This window comes from Mangifera indica, unplaced genomic scaffold (assembly GCF_011075055.1).
Source record: "Mangifera indica cultivar Alphonso unplaced genomic scaffold, CATAS_Mindica_2.1 Un_0080, whole genome shotgun sequence".
Classification (NCBI taxonomy): Eukaryota; Viridiplantae; Streptophyta; class Magnoliopsida; order Sapindales; family Anacardiaceae; genus Mangifera; species Mangifera indica.
In genome coordinates, this window is record NW_025401172.1 from 110045 (window position 1) to 125240 (window position 15196).

At 35.0% G+C, this 15196-nt stretch overlaps 2 protein-coding genes across 3 annotated transcripts; both read right to left on the reverse strand.

Moving 5' to 3' along the window:
- Positions 1–767: 767 nt before the first annotated feature.
- On the reverse strand, positions 768–6130 carry LOC123207461 (protein BOLA4, chloroplastic/mitochondrial-like). The gene is made up of 3 exons (XM_044624872.1): positions 5739–6130; positions 1871–1938; positions 768–1051 (listed from the first exon to the last, which is right to left on the reverse strand). The coding sequence occupies exons 1-3, from the start codon at positions 6039–6041 to the stop codon at positions 898–900; spliced, it is 525 nt and encodes a 174-aa protein (XP_044480807.1). The 5' UTR covers positions 6042–6130; the 3' UTR covers positions 768–897.
- Positions 6131–7079: 949 nt separating this feature from the next.
- On the reverse strand, positions 7080–15131 carry LOC123207469 (DNA-binding protein SMUBP-2-like). Of its 2 annotated transcripts, XM_044624932.1 has the most exons (7): positions 14148–15128; positions 13724–14032; positions 13277–13560; positions 10716–11747; positions 9452–9620; positions 8222–8379; positions 7080–7593 (listed from the first exon to the last, which is right to left on the reverse strand). In XM_044624932.1, the coding sequence occupies exons 1-7, from the start codon at positions 14893–14895 to the stop codon at positions 7351–7353; spliced, it is 2943 nt and encodes a 980-aa protein (XP_044480867.1). In that variant the 5' UTR covers positions 14896–15128; the 3' UTR covers positions 7080–7350. The 2 variants fall into 2 exon arrangements, 1 of the variants encoding a protein (XP_044480867.1); XR_006500356.1 differs by lacking the exon at positions 9452–9620 and having other exon boundaries at positions 14148–15131.
- Between the last annotated feature and the right edge of the window lie 65 nt (positions 15132–15196).

Here is a 15196-nt window from a genome sequence, read left to right on the forward strand (position 1 = left end):
AAAATTATCAGTTAAAGTAAAAAAAAAAAACTATTATTTAACAAACAAAACTAAAATTTTATTATATTTTTTCATTTAATTTAAAAATCTAATAATTTCTCTTATTCAAAGTTTGAAAAATAGCAATTTTCTCCATAAAGTTTTTTCTCGTTCTTTTCAGTGGCTTCCTTCTCAGCTGTTGATTGACCTTTCTTCCTCTGTCGACAACTCATTCCCCTACCCCCCCAAAATTATTTTCATCAAGACTAAAACCCTCCCTTTTCTCCATCTCAGACAAAGACAGAGCATCTTCACTTGAGATAGAGATGAGGGTCTTCATTGGGGTGGGGGAAAATTAGTCATCAACAGAAAAGAAGGGAAAGCCAACTGACTATTGGAAAGGAAGTCGTTAGAGAGAAGAAAAATCCCTAAAGAAAAATTATCACTTCCCAAACTTTGAAAAAAAAGAAAATTATTAAATTTTCAAACTGAGAAAAAAATATGACATAACTTTAATTTTTTAATTTATTTCATTAATGGATAGTTTTATTCTTAACTTTATCTAAAAATTTTAATAAAATTCAACTCATAGATGAAATTTTGAGTTTTTGAAAATTGATAGACAAAAGTTTAAGATTAGGTAGGCTCCATGAAGCAAGTCCAACATAGACACGGGCCAAGATAAATTAAAAGCGGATGGATTATGGATGGAGCAATGAAATTGTAGAACCGCCACTGATAGATACAAGGAAAATGTCAATTGCTTTCTTCAAGGTATAACCAACGACTAATAAAAACGGCAACCATATGATTTGATAATGAAAAATCAAAGCTGCAGCAGTGGTTCATAGGTAAGATATGGGACAAAGGACAAGATAAAGTTTGTCATCCCTTTTACTGACATATAGAAGTTCATAATCATTTCTGGGTTTCTGCTTCAGCTGGAGTTCTAGTAGTCATCTGGTCAACTGCATGAACTGTGCTTTGAAGCTCCTCCCATATAGCTTTGTACACCATTCTCTGCCTGTTCACAGCCGATTTTCCTTCAAATGCGGATGAGACAACATCAATGCTGCAAATATAAGGTGAAACAACTCAATCTACATGAATCAATTAAAAAATATATATAGAAGAAGAGGAAGAAGAAGAAAACAAGCAGAATTAATCAATTTGATCAACACTAAAAGTGAAATGGGCAATTCAGAATTTAGCTCAAGTAGATAGTCCATAAATTCTTTTCATGTTTTTAAGCCAGATTACCTGAAACCTCCCAATATTTGTTGCACCTGAATAAAATTAATTAACTAACTAATCCTGACTTCATCACATTCTATATAAAGGATGCAAAAAGGTTAAATAACTACATTGGCATTACAAAGGATCAACCATATGAACGCAGCAGCAAAATGAAGTACAGAAAAAATTATTACAGCAGCAAAAGGAAGTACATAAACATTCTTGCTGCAAGATATAGGGGGTGTCAACTATATATTATCATCAAAGTTCAAGACAACGAACTAAATGTTGCATCTTTATGGTACTAAAAAACAAAAGACAAAAACTTCAGAGCATGAAAAGAAGTTGGCTCTTTAGAGTGTAAAAAAAATTGTAAAACATATGTCTAATAAAATATATAAAATATCTGGAGAAGAGCCATGGATGACCTTGATTCTATTAATCAACTGGTTTCTCCAGCAAACAAGAACTAGTTTAGGTCAATCCAAGATGCTACAAAACAATGAGACAAATAAATGAAACATAGAAATATCCTGCATACACAATTCTCAAAATAATTAGAGTCACACAATTTAACAAAAATAAAGGAAAGCAACCAAAGATTAAATTTTTGTTCTCTAATTTTAATGTCCATGGGAACAGAATTGGAACTCACCTAACATGGCGACCATCCCCATATGCATCTTTTACAGAGACCAATTCTGCATCTAGAGATTCCTTGATCTGTTGAAGCAATTGAATGTGTAGTTTTAAAAATGTTATATAATCCAATGAAATATCATAAAAAAGAGGAAAAAATTAAAAAATAAAAGGAGCAACAGCTCTAAAGATGACATGAAACAAGATACCAGCAAGAGAAGAAAAAACAAAATGCAGATCAAACAAAGCAGGTTTTGGGAATTCTGCAATTATCAAAAGAAAGTAAAAGAGGAAAAATAGGAGCTCCAAAACTACCAGGGCATTTGAAAATTTTCATTTTCGTATCCAGACGGGTATGGGTTTGAGAATAAGGTTCGAACTAAGCTCATCTTCATAGATCATTGTGTTTACCTCAGGCTTATGCATAACTGAGATATCATAAGGCTTATGTTTCATATAAATTAACTATTCACATGCTACATGGTGCTATGCCAAGATGCAATTTTTATCCAGCTTTATAGCTCCAGTTATAAACATAGATTGTCTTGGAGGTCAGTTGGGATGAGCCATCATTGAAGATAGTAATTTTGGGTATATGCAGGAGTGTAGGATTTTACATTTGGAGTACTTGAGGAACCAAAACTAATTTTAATCTGGATTATAGATATTTAAATGGGTGGCATGCTGTAGGTAAAAGGTTCAAAACATCTACAATAAGGGAATTCCCATCATAAAAAGAATCCTGATTATTAGTTGAAGTATGAAAAACTGCTGTGGAAAAATGTTTGATCCAATCAACAACTTTGAAACTTTCAAAAACACTGTTGATTAAAAGCAGAAAACCAACTGATGTAATTTTTCACTCCGTGTTTCAATTTTCATAATCATCCAAGATCTAGATCCAACAAGTATGACTTCATTGTTGGGTTTTTTAAGTTTAAACATGAACAGCGGAATATTACAGTAAATTTTCCCAAAAACCCCAAACCCCTTTCCAAGATCAAGGTATAGATTTGAATACATTACATGTGGAACAAAGGGGGTTTAAGAACATACTACAGAACCCTAACCATATATCCTTTATTGGGTTTATAGAATTGGGATTTAGCAAACCTAGTGATTCGCTTAAGTCCAACGATGGGTCACCTCATGGACTAGTCCATTAAGGCAGACTATGAGGTTTAAAATATCACTTAAAGCTTCATCTTGGATCCACTGCAATAGGCTGGACACAAATCACCAATCGATAGAGATCAAAATCATTGTTTCCAGAAAAAGAAATTCTCTCTATGTCAATGGTTCATTTGATTAATGGAAACAACTATCAAATAATATGCCCATGGTAGGATTGAGTTGGTCAATCCAATTTTGTTAGGTAGTTGTTTCAAAAATCAAGGAATGTTCCGAGGTAGACTCTACTTCTATACCTCAGTCCTGATAAGATATGATGTGATGAAAAAATTCAATACATAGTAATCGTATTGTTGACAAGTTTGGGTGTTCCACTAACTCTTTATTAATTGAGTGACTATGATGTTTTGCTAGAGGTCAATATTGTTTTATAAATTAATAGATAATTAATTATAAATTAATCATGATTCTATTTACTACCAACATGACAAGGAATCTATGGGTCACACATATAAAAGAGATTGACTTACCAAGGTTTAATGAAGTTTTGGGATTATAACTATTGAATGAATCACTATCATTTCCAGGGAGCTGAGATATAATCGAGGCTCTGAAAAGTGTTCTAACATCATTAGGACACTTAAGAGTCCTAATTACATTAAGACTTAGAAACTCCTTGTTGAGCTAGGATTCGTTGGGTTTTCCGAGAACGGTGATTTTGTTCTCAATCGATGGATGATTTGGATCTAGTCTTTTGCAATGGATCAAACCTTTTATGATGGATCCAAGACTTATTTCATTAAGGTTTAAGTGATATTTTAAGTCTCACGGATTTCTCTAACGGGCTAGTCTATGAGGTGACCCAATATTGGACTTTAGTAAATCACAAAGTTCACTAAAAACCCAATAAAGGAGAGATGAGGCTTTATGAAGGGCTTTTTACAGTTTTCAGGGGCTAAATAAGTTAGTATATAAAAAAACTTATGCAGCCCCAAAAAGTATCATTCAATACACACCCAATAAAGAGAACTCATAGGAAAACCCTAATTCATTAGAGTTTTCCACATACACCTTTGCTCCCTCAGAAACCCTTGTCCTTTTTCACCTTACTTAGCAGTTGATTTGATTCTCTTGCTTCATAATATACATTGTTGACTTTGGAGTCTTCATGTGTGCAAGTAGCAGTTGTTCTATGCTTGGACAGGTTTGTAGAAGCAATTCAGAAACCCAAAGGCAAAATTGCTGGTACGTATATGCTCTTACACCCCCTTTGATCCACATGTTATATATTTGTATCTACACTGAAATCTTGGAGAGGGGTTTTGAGACTGCTTTTATTCATGTTCAAACCCCAAAAACCCTACAGTGTGTTATTCCCATAAGGCATTACAATTTTTCAAATCATCAAAAACTTGATAACCATAAGCTTAATTTTCTATTCAAGCCTTCATTGACAACTTTTTGATTGACAAGGCACCCAATACCAAATGAGGTGAAACTAAACACTATTGATTCTTCATTAAAAATTAAAAAAAACCCAAGCTAAATGAGTATTGCAACCCATGCTATCATTCTCTAGATGACATTTTCCCTTACCCTAAAGCCAAGAAAGAAGGCTTAATCCCAGCCATAGTTTGGGCTCAAGAAAAGCAATTATATGTTGTAACACCCGAGGTCCAATAGCCCGGCCCACTGTCAAGATATTGTCCACTTTGGACACACAGTCCATCATGGTTTTTGCTATTGGGCTTTGCAACCCAAAACGCGTCTTAACAGTTAAGGAGCTCACAAGCTATTTAACCAATCTAATTCTCCCACCACTAACCAATGTGGGATCCATAGACAGAACACACACAGACCCAGCATCTCTCCCGTGCTTTGTCGATGTGGGATTCGCCTAAGGTTATCACATACACCCCCCTTATGGGACTCAGCGTCCTCGCTGAGGTTTGCCCCACCATCGTTCAAGAGGACACGCGGAGCTGCTCTGATACCATTTGTAACACCCCAGGTCCAATAGCCCGGTCCACTGTCAAGATATTATCCACTTTGGACACACAGTCCATCATGGTTTTTGCTATTGGGCTTTGCAACCCAAAACGCATTTTAACAGTTAAGGAGCTCACAGGCTATTTAACCAATTCAATTCTCCCACCACTAACCAATGTGGGATCCAAAGACAGAGCACACACAGACCCAACATCTCTCCCGTGCTTTGTCGATGTGGGATTCGCCTAAGGGTATCACATATGTCTTTCAAAATAATGGTATGGGGCAATTCCATATACCAGCCCATGCTGATATGAATAGACAACATCACTGCCCAGCTTATGAGAGAGAATATTTATTTATATCTCTTGAAGTGCCAACGAGGGATCAATTTCCTAGTCCAAAGTGATGGCTTGTCGAAAAAAATTGCATGGGATATTTTATATAATATCATGTCCAAGTCAATCCAGTAGAGATTTTGATAGCACAGAGCCGTTTAATAGAAAATTAAGGCGCCTCCAAACTATAATCATCACTAACCAAGATGCTAACTTGAAATATATAACTAATAAAGATGAAAACACCTGAATTCTGAATATTTTTCCTTCAAAAAAATTTCTATTTATTGTTCGGATAAAATATAAAGAACATGCCTCAGCTAACCTAATAAAACCATTTCAGCTCACTCTTTAGTTAGGTAATCACAAAAACCCAATAAAATTTAATCTTTGAAAATTAACAATAAAATTGAAAAATAAAATTACCTTTTTCTCCATAGATTGCATGAGAGGAGAGTCAATAGAGCCAGCATCATTGACGTGGGTGGCTTTAGTGGTGAACCCACGGTAACCCGCAAAACCAAACCTCGAGGAGTTGGATGCTACATCACTATTTCTATGGATTTGAAGCTTGTTTCTGCTGCTATAGTTGCGAGACAACAAGAAGCTTTCGTTTACATAGATTCTAGTTTTGCAAAGAAACAGTCTCTTTGATGGAAGAAGGTACTCACAAAAGCTCCTAGATGTTGACGAGAAAACGTGCGGATGAGACATCAGGGTCTTGGCCATGGCTGCAAAGAGGCGCAGACACAGTTGTGAATTTGAAGTGGGCCCTTTTTGCCTCTGTTTTCCCGTCCTGGAAAATGCTAATTATAGCCCTAATTTGTAATCGCTTCCTTAAATATCTTTGGGCGTTTAAACCTGGGCTGGGCTCTGAATTATTTTTCATCTAAAGGTAAATTATCATGTTGCAAAAATAATCTTTATTTTTCTCTAATTTTTTATTAACCTAACTAAGGTATGTATGGTTTGGATTAATACAGTTGGAGGGTCTTTTCAAACTAAATTAAAAAAATAGTTTAAAATTTTTTTAGAGTAAACTAAACCATTTTAAATTATAAATCAAATTAAAATTATACGATTCGATTCAGTTTAAATTATAGTTTTAACATATTAAAATCATTTACTTATAAATTTATATATTATTTAGTAAAATTAATTGAATTATAGTTTTTTAAAATATAACATAACCATGTAAAATAAATATGAAATATATATACAACATATATATAAAGAAAATGATAAAATAAATATTAAAAAATAAATTATACCCCTGATTGTTTATCGAAAACTTCTATCAACTATACTTATTTATATGTATTTTAAAAAAATAATGTTTACAGTTTGATTCAAAAATATCACCCAAACCGCAACCTAACTGAAAATTATTTTAAAAAAATTTATCAATCTAAATCAAATCATTTTACAAACCAAATCAAATTATAAATTTCAAATTGTTTGATATAATTTTACGGTTTAAACTGAATTATACGTACTCTTAAACCTAACCTCAATATCTTCAATATAGATTTTTTGTACAATTTAGTTGAGAATTTATGATATTCAATTGGAAGAAAAGTGAAGGAGAGTGGGGAAGACACATAAAATAGAAAATTACTTCTATTTTGCTGTTTTGGGACAAACAGGAAATTTTTGGGTCTCCAATGGTGTGGGTGGAAATGTTTCATATACAAATTAATAGATATATCATACACTACCAATGAACAATCCAAAACTACACCTTTACAACAAAATCATCACTACTCATGATTAAATTTTTTCATTAGATTAATTCAATCATCAAATTGTATACATTTTTCATAACAGTCAAAGTGTATTGTTTATATACAAATTTAATAAATGACTAAATTGTTGCTATGCATTTTTCTGTGACTAAAGATAAATGACCTGCTCTGCACAAATTGATGCAGACTCAGATTACAAGAAGAGTGCAAGAATATCTTTTTACCTGAATTACCAAACCTCCCAAACAATCAATGCCTAGTGAGAAAATTAAAGTTATCTGCTTGGCGAAGCTTTAACTGATGGATGGCAATGTCGGGTTCATGCCAAGTCCAGATCCCCCGAATTTACCAGGTTCAGCATGCTTCACTCTACCAAAATATCGTATATGGCGCAACAGCCTGGCCAGGAAAGTATTGTGGCATATTGTTGAACTATCACATACAACTGCTACATGTTTACGTGCCCTTGTTATCGCAACATTCATTCGCCTACTATCTCCAAGAAATCCAACAGCTCCCAGCGTGTTTGAGCGAACCTGAAAATAATGCACATAAGCGCTTGAAATGTGTAAAAATTGGATTCTGACTTCTTAAGAATATAACTCATTGCAACTGATAATGCATCCAGAAATATAAAATTCTCAATATAGTATTTGAAAATAATTCGGGTCTAAAGATAATCTAACTCCCTAGTCTTCCATTTCAGTCGAAACCACAGCAAGGAAGTATTCTCATGGATTCAAAGACATTTCCCCTACCATAGAAATATTTTCATGCACCAGGTAACAAGAAAAATATATTGTGAGGGATAGGCTGCCTAATTTCTAATTTAGATTGTTTCAGTGTCTTCATATAAACCCACAGTGATCTGAAAGTCAGTCTCTACAATGCTAAATTAAAATTTCATTACTGGGATGGTTCATGTATAAAAGATTATAACTTCTAACAATGGCTTTCTTCTTGAAGAAAGAAACCAAAATGTTAATGGAAGGTCTCAAAAAAGAAGACAGTCTATTCCTTTTGCCAGATATGAGTAAAATCCAAGACCTTTTGGACCCCACCACATCCAATCAAGCAGTTGAGCAAAGGCTCAGGAGCAGTAAGTATAATCTTCAAAAGCTATAAAGTGATGAGTGCGACCTCAGAATTAGAATAGAACCATACCATTGATATAATCACTGCATCAGCATCACGGCCTTGAAAGCTATCAATAGTTGCAACCTCAACACCTGCAGCCTCCGGAAGCTCATCAAGCCTATCCCTCAAGAGTTGCACCTGAGCAACATAAGGAGATTGCACTGCGATTGCTGTTGGGCTAACACCTGCATGGTAGATCCAAAAACAAACATGAATATTCCTTGTTCATGGATTCATGATTTATTTATCTCACAAACAGATATTGTAAAACAAAAAATGTAAAGCCCAAAATACAGAATCATTCTGAGCTCCAGGATGTCCAAAGGAAATTAAACTCTATATTTCACTCCAGACTAAAACTCTACAAGTAAGTCCTTAGATTTCTAAATTATTGCTTCCAGTAAAATTTCAACATAAGAAATAAAATGTAGAATTCACATGAATACTCAGAAAAGTGATTAGTGAAAATGTTAGTTTATGATAGTCATGTCATTTTGAGTTTGATACGAACTTTGGGAGAACAACATCTCAAATGCTAGTTATTAAGATTGGAGAACCCAAAACTATATAAACCCCACATTAAAAGTCCATACTTTCCAATATGGGATCTAAGTTATATATCTTATACTTAGGATCTTAATATATCATCACGCTTCACAGCCCTGACGGCCATATGGGTTGGTTACACGCTATCTCCCTACTAGCCTTAGACGAACACTGCAATGTCAGCGTCACCACTGGCACCGCATGATTGCCATTGAAAGATATGGTGCTGGCTCTGATACCAAATAATATAATGGGAGAACCACACCTTAAAATCTAACTATTAAAATTGGGAAACCTATAACTGTATAAACCCTACATTAGAAGCTCATATTTTCCAATGTGGGATTCAAGTCCCAAACCTTGCACTTGAAATTCTAACAGAGTCTTTTAGCTACCGGGTTGCAGATAATCAGTAACTTTAAAGAAGGTTACATTTGTCTAGTAGTTGAGCTACAAGAATATGTAACATAAGTAGGCATACATATTATTTGTACATTCACATGGAAAAAAATGAAAATTTTCCACTCTTTACAAGTGTTTTCTCTCTTTAAACTTTCAATAGAAATCATTTATGTCCACACAGATAAACTTTCAAATTTAAATTACCAAATCAAACTTCTTACTATATGTGCAGCCCATATATATAAATAGGCTGTCCAATTCAATTGAGTGTAATGTCAGGAACAACTTGAACATAAGTTTTAGATTTACCAGCATAAATCAAGGAAAAGACATGCTGCATTATTATTTCTGCCTCCCCTTCATTGTAAAATGAGCCTGTGCCAGCTAGATCAAAATGCTCTTCACAACCAACAGATAAACCTCCATATGGCTTTCTTGTATCAAGCAACAACAATGGACATTGCGTTATCCAAGTGGGCTGCAACAACAGATGGAAACGCTTTCAAGTAATTCTTTGTAATCTTCAGTAAAAGATTATACCATTACAAGCTATGTGTTTCTAAAGGTCTCTTACAGCAAAATTTAAGTTCATTTGAAAATTCTTAATAAAGATAATTTCTGATTGTCCACAGAATAATAGGCACTGCATTTCCACGTAGCTAAGTCTTTAATTTATGTAAGAAGGTTAATCAATCACAAAATTCTTTCTGCTGCAATGGTACTAGAAGAATCCTAGAAACTTTAATATGGAAAAGACTGGAAACTACCTAAAGCAACAGAATAACTGTTTGCATTTTAATAAAACCATTTAACAGTTACCACTTATATTTTCATGTCAAGATCTGTTTAATAAATCATCCACAATTATCAAGATTCTGTAGTAGATAAAATGAAAATCAAGAAGCATCCATGCTTTATGAGAGACACAAATTGCTTGAAAGTAAGCTGGTCTCTGAACCAAACTAATAAACCAAGTGAATTGACTAACCAGATATTCAATAAATTGGGTACAATAAATTATTGTTTATTTTGAGGTATTTAATACAATATCGTATTTTAACTAGTGTAGCAGAAAGTTATGCACAAAATTATGAAGTCAATAATATTTCTACACCCAAAAGTACCTTGCAGCAAATAATTTTACATGCTATCCTTCAACAGATTACTTCCATCAACAAATCAATGATTCCAAAAGACAACAAAGAAAGAAGGAAAATCATTTTGATGGTTCAGGAAGCCTTAAGGATAGTACATCCTATTAGAGTCAGACTGACAAAAGCTAACAAAAATCTCTATCAGGGAAAGCTCTATTTTAGACATTGCCAACCATCTATTGCATTTAATGAGTGTTCTTTCTTTAGATTCTTTGGACTGTTTACTTAATGCCATATCCATCACCATCAACTAAAAATTGAGGATAATATAAGCTGAGTTTCAGCCAAAGCAAGCACTATGAAGCCAAGTATAAAGCAAATATTGGGAACTATACTGAGCAGTGAAATACTATAAAAGTAATATTTCAAACACAAGAAAGTAGTGTATCTAGTGGATTATTCTTAAATAGTTATCATACCTTGACAAATGGAGAATCAACAAGAAGATGGCCAGCAACAGTTGAAGAGGAGATTAGTGATCCGCCATACATCTCCTTAGAGGCCCAACTAGCTATTGCATCATTCATACGGTACTGGGTTGTCAATTTTGCAGTAAGAACACCATCATGCATATTTGAAGCTCTTTCCAGCAGGGATACTCCAAGGCCACCTTCCAAGGCTTTTCTAGATAAAATCACTGGAGCAAGTTGGCATTGGTCACCAGCAAGAATACAACGTTTCCCCTGCAGTATTGGAATCCAGCAAGAAGGTTCAATTGCCTGCCCTGCTTCATCTATGACAACCAGGTCAAATGTACCTAGCTTACGAATCAAAGGGTCAGCAGCTCCAGTATTAGTGGCAAGCACCACCTTGGCACTTGATATTACTTCCTTTATTGTTTCCTTCTCCTTTTTCTTTAGTGTCTTCCCAAGCTGTTTCAGGAGCTGGCGAATGCCAGCAGCTAATGAATCATCCTTTAAACAATGTCTCAAATCTTTTCTAAGATCTGACTTCTTCCTTTCAAACTCCATCAGAAAACTAGCAAGCTTTGAATTGACAATTTCACCCAAAGACTTTGATGCTACAGCTGGTGATATGCGTGCTGGATTTCCAACCCGTACAATATCTAACCCAATATCAGAAAGTTTTTCAACCATATTGTCAACAGCTGCATTTGTAGGTGCTGTCACTAGGACCCTTTCACCTTGTTGAACAGCAAGTATGATAAGTTCCTTTAGCAAACCAGTCTTTCCAGTACCAGGAGGGCCTTGGACAATCAGCAACGGCCGCTTCTTATTTAAGCCTAAGGCAACCGCCCTTTTTTGGGAAACATCAAAAATTCCATTCTCCAACTGTCCATTCAATTTTACTTCTGCCCAGTCAGCTATATCATTCTCTTCCAGCCATGAAACATCTTCCCTGTCTCCAAATAGTGTAGCCACCACAGAAATTGAAGGACTTTTCTTATGCAAACCATTCTTCTGAAGCAGCATCAATGCTTCACAATTGCGCTGCAAGCAGACAAAGACACCATCACAAAAAGAAGAGGAGGCATTAAACCAAATCTAAAACAGGTTTGTGCCTAATAATAGTGGCAAAATGGTACAACATTCCAACACCTGCAACCTTATACACCAGAAAAGCGGAAATTTGATACAACAAACTACCAAGGATTAATTTAAGAGTAACTACCTCAGCTGAATGTTTGAATTCACTGGGCTTTGTGGTAAATCGTTTTCCAATTTATATAATGAAGTCTCAAGGTAACTGTTACAGTATATTCTAATAAAAAATATTAAATTATATTTTTAAAAATTTTCTGACAGAAGCAAGGTTATACAGTTTATGATCTTCCAGTATGCATAATTTACTATTACCAGAACTTTAACTATAAAGGTCAACTAATTGGCAGAACAAAAGTGTCTATTTCTAATAATATATACACAATACACAATCTAAGTATTCACACAACCCAACAAATCAGATTAAGTTGATAGAACACAAAGGCAGAAAAAAATATAAGCTTTCTATATATTTTGATGTCCATACGGTATAAAACCCAAACAAATTCCACACAATCTTGTCTTTCATTACCATAATTGGTTTAAAGGGAAAATACTGTAATATGGCAGAGAACTAAATAGTCAATAAAATTTTGAAAGTTCACAAAATGTGTTCTGTTTTGAAAAAAATTTAGGAAAATTATACTCATCTATTCATGACCAAAAAATAGAGTTTGTGAAACTTCTCATGCAATAACTTTGTTAAGATCATAGCTTTTGACTTTCTTTCTTTCTTTCACTTCTAAAATCATCATTCACATTGATTCTTACCTTAGAGATGTAGAAACACTTTGAAGATGCAGATAGAAACAGTTAATTTACTGACAAAAAACATCTAGATTCCTCAATTATACAGAACACTTACCCTTTCATTAGAAAAAAAAAGGAATGTAATTAATTAGTAAGGTGAATTTAGAACAACAGGGAAGAAAAATTTGTCAGGTATCAAAATCAACCAAGGGATAAAGCTAATAAACCTTCCACTAAGATAAATTAATAAATAAAAAAAACAAGAAACTAGCAAAGACCTTGCAGAAAATCCAGCTAATATAGCAAGAGTGAAGTAAGAACTTATGCTTTAAAGGATGGCTATAATTCAGGAGGTTAGAAGAGACCATGGCATGAAAACATGATAATAAGAGCAGGTCAGAAAGTGAGTATCAAGAAAGTAGACGAGGACCTCAGCAGTAGGATTTAACACGATTTAGGAAAAGATTGTCTATATTAGGCCACTTTTGTCATGTCCCCTTTTCAAGTATAGGTAATTACAGCAGTAATGGCATAGAATCTCTCATTACCATGATAAAGACTATGAATACAAATATTGGAATATGTAATAGTCACTACAGGAGCAGCCTTGTACCATTTAAGTTGCATCTCAAAGCAACATAAGAAGCCTTTGGGTTATAATCTACAATCTTTATCCCAATGCAATACAAAATCCAAAAGTAACCATATGGACTCCATTCATTAGGTACCTCATAAGTGAGTGTATCAGCCAATCCTTGGATACGATCAATACGCACACTCTTGCCAAAAAGCTTAGAGAAGGTGGGATCACCATGACGAGATTCCAGTGCCACACTTATGCTACTGCCATCTTCCCCAAGATTGTGAACAAAGCCCTGCATGCAAGAAGTGGCACCGGCACCCCTGCTATCACAAATCCTTACACATACCATGTCTCCAGGAGAAAGGGTGGTAGGTGGCAATCGATGATTACCTTCAACCCTAAACAACACCAAATGCATTCCTCCTAAGCCTGTGTACAAAAACAAAGCCACACATGATGATTAGCTAGAATTGGTCATTAAGCATGCTAAATAGCATTTAACAAGTGCAGATGTTATCACTAACAAAAAAAATCTAATCAACATCACACTGAAGGAAAAACTATTCTTGATAAAGAAAAATTGTTAAGGGACCTGTAGATGTGCTAACTGCATACAAATTACAAATGGTGTCACATAGTTCTTGTTGAGCTTGCCCATGGCTAACCAAAAATTCAATTGGCTTCGATGAGTCAGAATTCTCATCAGGAGTAGGAACAGCATTCAGCTCCTCTTGAGTGAACTCCAATTCCGCATCTCTCTCTATGCGAAGCAATTCTGACATCCGATTTGAAAACTCACCGATCCTGTCTTGTATAGTCTTGACCCTCTCCAAATCCATTCCTAAAACACCTTGCACTGGCTTTGGTTGTGTAACTTTGCGAACCATAGCTCTATGCTGAGCTGAAAATGCGCCATACTAATTTCATGATTCATTGGTAAACCCAATTTTATTCTCAATCAACAAAATACAAAACTAATGCTTGAATTTAACAAGAAAGTAACGATAAAAAGGTACCTGAATTAGCAAGTTCCTTAAGGAATTTCCATGATTGAGTTTGCTGCCATTGTTGAACCATAGATTTGTTTTGGAGTTGTTGTAAAACATCCCTGAGTTCTCTCTGGAAGTGATCAAAGAGAGTTGGATAATGAGTGCTAGCCTTTAAACAAAGGGCTTCAAGACCAAGAGGCATTGGCGTAGCATTTAAATAAGGTTGAGCCTGTATTACAAAAGTAAGACCAGGATCCATTTTCTGTCTCAGCTCATAAAACTCTCCCTCTCCCAGAACCTCTGTAGAAGCAAAATCTGAAGCCATTGCTCTCATTCCTTGACTTAACCATTTAACAACGCTCTTGCCAAGATCTTTCCTCCCTAATGGATCCCCATTTTGATGTAAACTTCCAACATTCACTGGCTTACTCCTCTTAGGCGTCTCTTGAATCGATTTTTCAACTATAACATTTGAACTGACATTACTAGTTTTAGTCTTGGGGATTTTCGATTGCGTTATGAAATTGCTTCTGTTGCGAGGTTTAGCTTTAGGCCTTTTCTTGGTACCACTAGTAGTGTCGTTGCTGCAAACGAAACGACGCCGTTCTTGTTGTTGGCGTCCAATTAATAAACATACAGATCGAAAAGAAGAAGAAAAAGATAAATGCAACGGAGAATTTACAGCGTTTGAAGGCCTGACATTGAAAGAAAATGTAGCCGTCGTAGTTGTCGGTATGCTTCTGCTGCCGCAAAACCCGCACGAGGCTACTTCCATTTTCAGTTTCACTTACAACAGCTGATTTGATTTTCGCAATAAATGAAAGGCATCATTTCATGTTGACAAATCAGAGCCTCAAACAACGATATGAGGTGAGAGGAGGAGACAGATGGAGGCTGGGTGAGAAGCTGAAATCTTTGCGTTAAATATAAATGTGAGAAATGAGAAGAGATCGCTATGGAAGAAAGTAAGAGAAAGTCATTATCAGAGAAGAAGAAGTGTGATTGGTTAATTGTGATTCTGCAGTTGGGGTGCTTGGTGGGTAACGTGTTAATCTCGCTCCGTAATCCTTTCGTTT